The sequence below is a fragment of the Pyxicephalus adspersus genome, chromosome 1 (assembly GCF_032062135.1).
Source record: "Pyxicephalus adspersus chromosome 1, UCB_Pads_2.0, whole genome shotgun sequence".
NCBI classification, from domain to species: Eukaryota; Metazoa; Chordata; class Amphibia; order Anura; family Pyxicephalidae; genus Pyxicephalus; species Pyxicephalus adspersus.
This window is the reverse complement of record NC_092858.1, coordinates 16,394,460-16,406,507: the sequence shown is the minus strand read 5'-3', so window position 1 is coordinate 16,406,507 and position 12,048 is coordinate 16,394,460. Positions and strand designations below refer to the sequence as shown.

Below are 12,048 nucleotides of genomic sequence, written 5' to 3'. Positions count from 1 at the left end.
GCTTTCCACAAAGGCAGATGTTATCCTTGTTCAAGTCCTTTAGATGTCATTTTTTTTATTTCCCACATAAATAAATTGTGATGCTCTGGAGTATTATAGGAATATGGATTGTGTGTATATGTAGTCTCTTACCTACCCATGATGATAAGCTCAGATGTTTAAGGGTGATTTGGAGAAAACAAACTTTAATTTAAGTTCTCTTTTGGGTCTTGAAGGCTTTATACAGCTTACAGTTTGCATTCCTGGATCCATACATTGACTGGAAGCCCAACCTCATCATTACTCCCAGCTAACCACATACCATTATATATAAGCTCAAGGCTTGTCCTCTCTCTATATATTTCTTCAGTGGAAAGCTGCTGCTGTGTGAGAAGACTGATTGCTGAACACTAAAAATGTAAATGTTCTGTTGGTTTAGATTGGGGAGTCCATTGGGGGGGACATACTTGTAGACTGCTAGTGAGCTATCAACCTAATGTTCTGTATTAAAACTATGTTTATCTGCAGGACAGACCTGTTTGGACTGTTTTTGGTTGTCCCTGTCTTGCCTTTGATTTACTGCTGCAAGAACCGGTTAAGCCCAACCCCCTAAATATGGTTATCAAAACATAAATATGTGTGCAAACACACACACATTACACTGTATACGACTTAAAGCAAATCTCTGGGCAGATAAAAAAAAATCACCCAATTATATACTCATTTAACAAGTTAACCTTTCTATTTATTAAGCATGTAAATATAGTAACGCCTTTAAAATTTGTTCTGCCAGCTATCCAGTGCATTTTCTCTTTCCTCAAAATATGTAACATAAGCAGATCAAATAGTGATGTACTAATATGTAAATTCTGGCTTCCTAAAAAGTCAGTGGCTAGCCCCCGACCACCACCACCATGCTTGTGAACATATCATATACTTACTGCAAAAAATAGGACTAACTGCTGCTATAAATTGCTAATGCCACTGTAAAATGACTGAGTTAGCAATCCTATAGAAAATACCTATGATTTCCTCAGCAAGAAAAACAGAAGTGGATTGCTAGAAATAAATCACCAGTGTGACATGGTCCTAATGTAATGGGAAGGAGAATTCCTATAAATAGTCCAATGAGCTCACTGGAGGTGGGCAGATAAGCTAGGAGCACAGAAAGCTTTAAATAGTATTGTCCCATTGGTGACAATAAAGAAAAAAATTGCAGATATTTTGACAGGCAACATTAACATTATGTAGCTGTTTGCTACATATACATGTGTGGCCTTCTGCTTATTCTCCCTAGACATTGCACACATTGCCTGTCCATAATCCACCTTGAGGGTGCAATCTTGGCTCTGGTGGTAATAAATGAGCTGAGGTTATCATATTTATTGATAAGAATTTGTGACATGGAACAAGACATTGTGCTCTTGTAACTGGCTATAATGAAATTCATATTGTTATTCCTAGCTTGCAGTTAATCACATTATGCATGTGCACATTTGTTACAGCTCTTAAGGAGTAATTTAACTGTGCATTTTAATAATGTTTAGCAGGTAAACAACAACATCTTACAGACTCCGGGAAGGGCCCTTTATTTAAATAGTAATCACGTTTAAGAGGCTGATTTGCATTGATGCGATTTAACTTTTCGTCTTATCTGTGCTTTCGTGAACCTCTTTGCTTTTTCTCTGACAGATTGCCTTTTAGAAGATCTGAGTGCTGGAGGAAATGGTTCACATGCAAGCCTTTCCCAGAATTTTTCCTATGTTGAGTAAATATGCCATTTACCCCTCTTCACGGTACAAAAACAAATGCCAAGACTGATTTAAACTGAGCAGCAGAGTACTAGGTTTGCTGTATGCTTAGACGTTGATATTTGTTATTCGGGGGAGGATATGGAGATCAACAAATCGGAGACAAACTGTTCTGGTTTGCAGCAGCTTCTGTAGTATCCAATTTAAGGTCTTTAACCCCAGCCCTTGATAGCCTGAATCCTAATGCATCTTTAATATTTTTCTAACAGATAACAGTAAATAAAACAAGGAATGGTTTAGCAAGATTCAGAAAATGTTTGAACTTAAATCTGGCCTGTATGTAGCCCTCAAGGACTGGACATCAACCTCTCTGATCTAGAAGGTCACTAAATGAAAATACGGGATATTACATTAGAAAATTGTTGTATGGTTTTACCATACTAGCAGCCTCAGGAACTGACCTGATAAAAGCCTCTGGAAGCTGAAATAAACTGATGGTGTAGTTACCATCTGACCAGTAGTTTACCAGCTTAGCCATAGAAAAATAGAACAATCGTCAAGAAATACATCATAAAGCCAGTAAAACGTGGAGGGTCTGAAGTTGTAGATTGTACAGTGGATCTTCACATCTACTTTTCATATCCAGCATGTATGGCAGTCAGTGTTAGGTAAGTAAATGATTTTTGGTAATCTAATTTTTTAACACCAAACTGCTGTCTAGGTGTAACCTTGGGGTTCTATAGAGGCCACCTTAAAGTGGACTGATGAGTTGATGAATTCTGAAAGTTAGGTGACTCATTAATGTGGTGCTAAGAGCAAAGCACCTTTAATCTACACTAACCATTCAGAAACCATTTTGTTTGGTCTGTCAAGTGAATTTTAATTGGCTGCTATGAGTTAATACACCATGTAAGACACCAAAGTATCATTTAAATGGTTTCCTGTAATATTTTGATTTCCTAAATGGTGATCACATGTTGCTTTGATTATAAAATAAAAAGTTTACCCTGTCTTCCTATTACCAACGATGGACAGCACCATGGACAGCGCATAACAAACGTGCACTAAATACTTGAAAGTATTTAGTGCACGTTAATAGTAAATAAGCTAGGAGTTCTACTCATTTTCATAAAATTTGCTTTTGAACGTTGTCTCATGCAGAAAAACATTTCCTCTTTGCTTAAGAAGCTTCTGAGTTGTACAATACCCTTACAGGGTACCCTCACCTCATTAAGCATTTCAACATTTGCATACCCTTTAAATATATCTCAAGGCTCCTATAGATTAACAGCTTCATGATTGAATCTTCAAAGTCTGCCTAAAGTGATGCAAAGGAGTGTTAAAGAACCACACAGTTATTTACAGCTGTGTTAACTCACCATCATCTTGCCGGAAACCATCTGACATTTGATAGAGGTGTGTGAGTGGGCTGTACTGTTTGGATCTTTCCCTTCCGGACTGTAGAGGTTGACCAACAGACTCCATTGCAGAGCTGCTATACCTCGGCCGGCTCTTGGAGTTAAACAGTGATGATGAAGAACTTGCTGATTTCCTTCTTAGTATTGCAGCATAAGAAGTTTGCTGACCTGGAACGGCTTGTACAAGGTCTGGAAAACACAGATTCCAACATTTTAAAATCTAGTTCAAAATACATAAATTTGCCAACATTATTATTGACACATTACATTCACCACTGGTGGTTTTTCCCAGAAACACTACCACACCGGTTCCAGGGTGTACCATTATATTGCACCTATTGTAACATGCACCTAGATTGTAAGCTCTTCAGGGCTTTTGTCTGTCATTTGCAACCCCTATTTAATGTACAGCACTCCGTAATATGTTGGTGCTATATAAAACCTGTTTATTATTCATAATATTAATAATAAAGTTTCTCTTCTACTGCTGCATTCAGTGTAGTATCAAAGTCCGATCCCCCCATAATGGGAGCAAAATAAAATATCTGATGTTAGGCAAGTAGAGATAAATACCTGATAAAGCCTGTAAAGCTTTGAGGGCAACAAACTAAATTCTCAGGTCTTTCTTTTGTAAATGAACACCTGGACACCCGATGCCATTTTATTCACAAGTAAAATCAATATATAATACAATCCAAATGTAATTTCAGAAATACAACACATTTTATAATAAATATAAATTCTATTCATGAGATCTTGGTGGCTTTAACAGGCAAATGCATTCAGAAAATAAGAAGAAAAAAAAACAGATTTTGTGTGCATGGAGGCTTTGCTTTCAGTCCAGTGTTTCTCAATCAGAGTTCCATGGAATCGGGTTCTTCTAGAGATTGCTAGGAGTTCCTTAAACCATTAGCAATTTGGAACTCTCATGTCACTTTAACTGACAACAATGATCTTTCTCACTATCTGTAAGAGTAACATTGAGCTGTGGAAATAGTAAGTATAGCAGGAGTCCCCTAAGACTCCTGAAAGTTATTTCAAAGGTTCCCCATGTTAAAAAGGTTGGGGACGGCTGATCTAGTTGATTCTTGGTCTGATTGTCAGCAGGTGAAAAATGACTATTTTTGACGAAAACTCAGCAAACATGGCTAAGATAGAAAAAAAGGGATGTCCTACCAATGTGATAATGCTTTTTTCTTGTCCAGCCAAAAAACTGGGGTCAGATTGGACACAAGGTTTTTTTATGTATTTTTTTATATTATATTTATGTGTTTTTGGATCGTGCGAGAAAGTAAAACCCTATTTCAATTGTTTATGGCTGTCTATATCCCACCATTACTTATGTTGACCGCTGCAAATGAGCCAGAAATTGATTCAGAATTTTATTGTTGTCCTATGAACCAGAGATTTGGCTGAAGACCTCTCCCTTTGTAAGATGTTACTCTCAATTACTGTTGCATCTTTGGGACAGATGGAAAAGAATAAGACAACAGTGATTTCTTTTTTCTTATCTTATCTAAATCCCCCCCCCCCCCACACACACACCCAATGGCTTTACACACCCCCTAATTGAGCTAACTGCCTCGATCACAGAATTGGCTGTACAGAATTATCACAACCTCTGGCAGGTAAGGCGGTAGCTATAAATTTCTATTACCTATGTATTTAGCTGCTTGCCAGCTTTAAGCATTGGCACTGCATTTAGATTGACTGCTCCCATTGCATGAGTGATAAAGGTTCACTTTAAACAGAAACCTCCAGCATTTGCACTCATTAAGCAAGAATCTCTGCAGGATTGTCTCACCATGAAACAGTGTGTGACCTTTTCAAATAACTTTGCAAAACTGCAATGTAATGAGGAATATGGCAGTCTAGCACCTTTACAGTTCTGCTCAGTGCACCAGTACGTCAGCTTTATTCTGACAAGTGCATGAGGCTTCCAACTGCTGATACAGTGCAGAGAGTGGCTTCACTCCTCATTACCCTGTATACAGTCATTCACCAATCATGTAGAACGATGGAGAGGCATGCTGTAGAATCCCAGCAGCTGAAGAAATGTCTGGAAACAAAGTGCCTTATACAGACACTAAACATAAATTTCAAGTTGTTCCGTGTAAACAAAATATTAGTTGGCATTCATAAATGTATAATATTTTTAGGAGTTATTGATAAATATATCTATTCACAAATGGCGAATTATTTAATTTATAAATGATTGATTTAATAACCATTCAACCATTTCTTACCGGTAAACACCTGTTGGCAGATTTGACTTATTTTTTACATTCTTTGAAGTCCATCTCTTTTATTGGGTAAGCAAAATATTTACAGATACAAGCTTTAGGGAACTTTCAACTTCTATTCTTTAAGCAAGGATGAAGATATCATAGAAATGAAATGAAAAATTGTGATCCAATATACACTGTACTTGTGTGCAGATACATAAGTTTCTGATTTTTTTATGTCATTTTTATAACATCCTGATTTATGCTTGTCACATGTTGCGGAACACTGGGATTTTTTCAAAGTCCAAAAACAGCTTAAAGCGGAACTAAATTAAAAACAGAAAAATTACACTAAATGTACACTTTATTCTCGTAGGTCCTTCAATGGTGCTAGTCCTTCCTGCGATCCAGTCCTGCGTAGTCCTGGAATTCCTCTTTGTCCTGGGCACAGAGGAAGCGCTGGGCGACGCCATCTTCCGCTTTCTCTTCCGTCTTCTTCTTTGGTCTTCTTTCTTTGTCACCCGATCTCACACTGCCCCTTCTACTCAAGCCCAAGATCAGGTGATCTTAAACAACATCTTTACCTTTTATAGAAATGTTGTCTACCCTTCTATGTAAAGTAAAAATGTTTAGTTTAGGTATGCTTTAAGCCCAACATGACAAAAAAGTTTATCCCGGCAAAAAAGTCTCAAATAGATAGCAAATACAGTCCTACGACCCAAGTGGCTAATCCCAATTTGGACCTGGCACTCTGACTCCCCCACCTACTTCCTGACAGCCCCAGACATTCCTGTCGCGCCAGTCTAAAAGACTGGGCTGTATTGCAGTGGGATAGGAAGGCCCAATCAGATCTTTCCCTCCCATCCAAAAGGTCACCAAACCAAACCAGAATAGCCAAACAGAACATAGCATAGAAAAAATACATTTGTATATTCTTTGATAACTGGCCTTAGCTTTCCTATTTTTAAATGCGTTAGTGTCTTAAATGCAATATCATCCACCAGGGCCAATAGGCATGAAGACACATCTCCTATTATGTGAAACCTTAAAGTTGATCCTCTCGTTCTGATGGAAATGTATAAAAAGTATTTGCAGGAAGTTTGCTACTCCATACATAAAACATTAGTACAGATCAAAGAAAAATGAAAGTAAAATGGATATTTCTGTAGGAAAAATGGCTAAAGGCTTACTGACTTCAGGTATATATTATTTACAGAGAAAATGGATGGTGATAAAACATCTTCAAAGAGAAAAGACACTCAAAAAAAGTAAGTTTTCTTGTTTTATACCCACATTTCAGTGGGTCACACGCCCTCATAGAGGATGCCTGAAAACCTGCAAACCAATGGTTATAAAAAAAGGTGACTTTTATGTTTTGATACGCCTTCTAATTCCTGTAAATGTGCTATTTCTGCAAATATATATTGAAAATACAAAGCAAATGACAAAAGTTAATTTTGTACTAGCTTTAGTAGTAAAAGTACTACCTTTTCACAGCTAGATGGTATCAGTTTTATGGGATCAATCAGTTCTATTCAATCCACTTACTGTTAGCGGAGACTGTCAGGGTGCTACACATAATAATTCTTATGTAAATTACCTTTTTTTCAGCAATAAGTACCACTGATTGAATTGGGGTTGGAGAGAAAAAAGTAGGACCAATGAGCAAACTGGCTAAAGGCATCTTGGAAAAAAGCTTTACCACTAAACTCCAACCCTATTTTCTTTAAGCATACCTGTGGATATTCCTTTCCTGTGTTGAAATTAATGTCATTTTCCTGTACATTGTGACTTTCCTGTCTAACTGGTCAATACAATTTCCTGTCTACAAGGCTAATCAAGCGCCCCCCATTCTGCCATCTGGACTTTCCTTGCCCTTTCATTTAATCTGTTTGTTTTCTGTTCTGCCAGTCCTTTAGTCTTATCTTCATATGTGGGCATGAGAGTATGCATGCAAATGTACAAATACAGTGTGTGAGAGGCAGTGCTGTGAGCAAGAAAATGCTTTGTCTTTGTTGAGGTTTATTAATCTGATATCAAGGTGTTTATTTAACACAAACCTTGCTAAACTTGCACATAGTGGCATTACGAAGCAGTTCAGTAAGTCATGGTACTACAGGGTTGTACCTCCCATGATAACCGTGTGCCTGCACAGCACACACACAATACAAAGAAGCTGGGGTTTGCTTTTTATTGTGCTATCAGTAGTGGCAGAGAAAAATCTAATAACAGAGGTTAGTGAAAAAGGTGAGTAGCTCAGCATGGAAAAAGGGATGTATACATAGGATGTATTCACAAGAAAAGCGCACCAGGGTAATCGGGTGAGGTCCTGGTGGGGTGCTTTGACTCTAATACCTTCACTAAGGCTGCCTGCACTGGTGTGTCTGATGGAAACAATTCTGGCACATTCACTGGAAAAGTCTACCGTTTCTGGTTAATTCCAGGTGGGGAACGTTGACTTTACCACTGGCACCAAGGCTCCAAGATTACCTGCATCAGTGTATTTGATGGGCACATTTACCAAAAAAGTCCATCGTTGTTTGTAGTGTGATATGGTAAAGTCCTGCTAAAATGTTTTTCCTCGCCATGGCCATTTTTGGGCTCATATTCCGTAAGCCACGGTACTGAATATCTGCTACCCAGACAAGTCTGCTTCCTTTGGTTTTGGATTCCAGTTCCTGACAGTGTTTTTGCAGTAAATGCACATTGTGAAATATTACAGCAGTTTTTACCGCAAAAATGAACTCCAGGAAAACAGCTTAATACACTGTGGAAATACGTACTTGAAAATTGTCTTAACCTGCCAAAGAATGTGTAATTATTTTCAGCCAGTCAAGTGATCCAAATATCCCTGCCAGACAGCATAGCCAAATCCTACACCTTCACTGCTGTTAGGCAGCACAGCTTGGTTCAGGACCCAGAATTCATGTTATTTCTGCAAGAACATCATTTTTGTATTCAGTGTAATATATGTTTTTTTTCACTCAAAATATTAATGTTAATTTTAAATCCAACTTATATCTTACTAATTCACATAAAAAATAATTTTCAAAGTGTATTTAAAACCAAAATTTTTTTTGCTGTGTTTATGCTCAGTCCTGGTAACCATTGACCATTGACCATTAGGTTGATAGGAAATATCCAAAATTTTAAGATGCCACCTAATAAGAAACAGAGGAGAAATCCTCCAATAGGGTCCCATCAGTGACAGCAACAGTAGATTCTTTATTGGAGTTCCTGTTGTGTGTGAGACAGGAAATAGAAAATAACTTTTCCTAACCTAACCTAACCTTCTTCCTAACCTGCCGTTGTGCAGTTATCGCCATTGCTGATAAGTTCCTATTCTAGGATTTACCATTGGAAGAATATGCAGCAGCATTTGGATTTTCTATTTTAAATATGTGGAATATGTTAACTTGATACCAGTCTCTTTATCCCTGAGGAAGCAGATCTTGCGAAACGCGTCGAATGAATATGATTTGGTACTAACACAAATTATATATTTACAAAAGTAAATGTATTCCTTTTTATGACTAAATACATTTTGTTTCATAACCTAAAAAATATTATTGAGATGTAAATTTGATGCCTGAAAGGTGTGAGGAAGGTGTTTGGTAATATATATCAATATCTGTCCTTTAGATTTAATTTTCCCTAACCCTCCTAAATAGGACAAACATGGCAGAAAAATCAAACAGGGGGTTTAATTTTTCCTTACTTGGAAAAGTTCACAAAAAAAAGTTTGGCCTTAAATTTGAATGATAGTTTCACTTTATAATAGGGCTCATTTACATAAAGTAATTATTTCCCCTCTTTATTAGAACAATGTCATTTTACCCATGAAGGTTTACAGTATACAGAAATCATAGAGCGAAAATATAACTGACGCCATTTGCATCTCATTTCAAAACACACTGTAGCAAATAAAGGCAGAATAAGGAAATCACAAGATAATGACATGTTAGATTACGTGTAGTTGAATGGGTAGAACACCAAATTACAAATTAATTCCTGTGACATTCTGCAAAATGCCAAAATTAAAGAATCGCAATTAGCACTCTTAAGGTAATGAAGTGTTAGAACAATACTATGATGGAGGCCAGTGAGGAACACTGCAATAATACTATTATTATAATCACCGAGAGCAATTTAAAAATGAAGCAAAGAACATTAACGCAGGCTGATTGTAACGCTACACATTATTTCAGCAAGTTAATTCAATTTTCCCATGCATCGTCATGTTTTTTTATTTCTAAGGTCAACACTGTTCAAGACTTTTATTCCAGTTTTGGTCAGATACTGATATTGGATTGGAAGACCTGGATCTAATAAGCAGTCAAGTTCAACCCAAAGGTTTTAAATGGGTTGAGATTTGTATTGGCCATTATTCTGGGCTTGTGGTGAATTCTATGAGTTTGAAATGTATGATCCCATTGACTTTACATTCTGTATCATTTGTCATCTCATGAATCTTTATGCAAATACAGGACAAGCCTCAACATACCGCTGTCCAAGTTCTATCTACATGTCTAAGCAGGACAGTTACTCTTTTATGAAAGTCAAGAAAACATCAGATTGGAGTGCTTCTGCTTTTGGAAAGCCAAGCTCATGGTAAAAGACACAAAACCATTATTTAGCCAATTATGCACTGATCGAGTTTGCTGTCACTGTGGCTGCCTGGAAAAGTTGCCCTGTTCTGTAAACCATTCTTTAAACCTGATTTTAAGGGTTTATGTTGTTTTACATCTCCATCTCAGAGCCACACGAAAAGGATTTCCACTCTGTACATCGTATGATATCTTTAAATAATTATTAGCACATGTTCCTCATGGCAGAGCCCAGCTTCTCATAGCTTTTTTGGAAAATAATTTGGTTATATTGATTTGCACCTGCTTGCCCAACTTCCAGTCATAGACCCAAATTTCTAACAGAATTCTAAAATTATCCCAATAAAATTCAATCATTACTAATGTTTAATAGGGCCGAGTTCTGTTCTTTGTGGAAACACTTAAGTACTTCTAAGTCAATCTTGTAAAACCATGACTGATGGACCTGGCTAAACTTAATAATTGAGTGTCCACATCCTTTTGGCCACATGGAATCCTTTTTGGCCAACAGAAGCCCATTAAGATATTCCATGTGGCCAAAAGGACGTGGACACTCAATTATTAAGATTAGCCAGGTCCATCAGTCATGGTTTTCTGGGGGCCTGTTGTGACCATTAAAAGACCTTACCTTTTCAACTGGCTTATTCATTCATTTATTATTCCGAAGATTGCAACATGGAGCTGGAAGTGGTTAGAAGAACAGAAAACCCCCTAATGAACATGAACAATGGAAAAGCTGAGATATAATCCCAACACTAATAGGGATTGAGGAAGCTACTTTATTGAGTTTTAAAACTTTCTCACCATTACTGACCAGGTCCATCAGAATGTGACTTACTATTACTTCTGTAATCTACAGTATGTAGCATGCTTTACAGGTGAAATATAATATGAAATCATAAAGTGGATTAGTTTCCACTGTACAGATAAAACAACCTCAGATCCTGAACTTTGAAGCTGTTTCTTCCATTATTTAAGAAAATTTATTTCAGTATTGATGAATTCTTGTAACCTCTAATTGGATTCATGTTTGAATCTGTCAGGATCATTACTCTGTTTGCACCCTTTACCTTCTCGAAAAACCCGCTGGCTCATTTTCCTACCCGGTGACATTATCAAGAATTGGATTTAGTTGCTGAGGCCACAAAATACAAGAAAGGTTCATTCTTCAGACCAAAACAAATGCCTCCAGCATGTTTATTCAATAAACCAAAGAGCAATGTGCAGTAAGCTACAGTAACCTGAACTGATCGTCCACTTACTTCACTGCTAAAACCTGTTATGTGTACCAGCATGTACTTCTGGAATTTAAGTGCATTCCTCCGAGTTCAAGTATTAACCCAATACACAGCCAGATTACAGCAAGCCATACTAAATTCGTCCTTGCAAACTCTGGGACATAAATGGGCAGCCTTAAGGTCATCATGCAAAATGAGATATTTTGTATCGATTAGATGTTATATTTTTTCAACAGTGTGGCATATTATTGTGCAAAGCTTTGTATTGCGTTGAGTGAAGCAAAGCTAGAAATGGTACCCAAGACATAGAGAAGGAACAGCTGGGGGAGCAACCATTACCTTGTGGTTGGAAAAAACACGCAAGACTGGGGAAGATAGACTATCATCGGAAAAGCTGGGTGATCCACCAAACCTGGAATAAATATTTTTTACAGGTTTTCTACATTACCTTGCTTCTCTTAATACATACTTCTCTAGTCCTGGAGAGCTTTAATCAGGCCCAATGTTGGATGTTATCCAACTATCCAACTAACTATTCTAGCAGATGCATGCTGAAATTTTATCAGTATGGCTTAGAGGAAAGCCAGATAAAGAGTAAAGAGTAAACGAATGACGAACGATCCTGCACGATATCTGCGAACGATCGTATGGCACCGATCCTGTACGACACGACACGATCGTTCGCAGATATTGTACACACGATAGATGCGATCGTTTGAACGATACAGGAAGTGACGTGCACCTGGAACAAATAAATATATATATTTATATATAAATATTTTTCTCTCTCTCTCTCTCTCTCTCTCTCTCTCTATATATATATATATATA

The 12,048-nt window shown here is 37.3% G+C and overlaps 1 protein-coding gene across 1 annotated transcript in view; it reads right to left on the bottom strand.

Annotated features, from left to right (window-relative positions):
* CNTN5 (contactin 5) overlaps positions 1–12,048 on the bottom strand; it is a 790,266-nt gene that overhangs the window by 260,551 nt on the left and 517,667 nt on the right. The window contains exon 6 of the mRNA XM_072402864.1: positions 3,110–3,337. Within this exon, the coding sequence (XP_072258965.1) occupies positions 3,110–3,337 (228 nt within the window). The remainder of the gene's footprint in view (positions 1–3,109; positions 3,338–12,048) is intronic.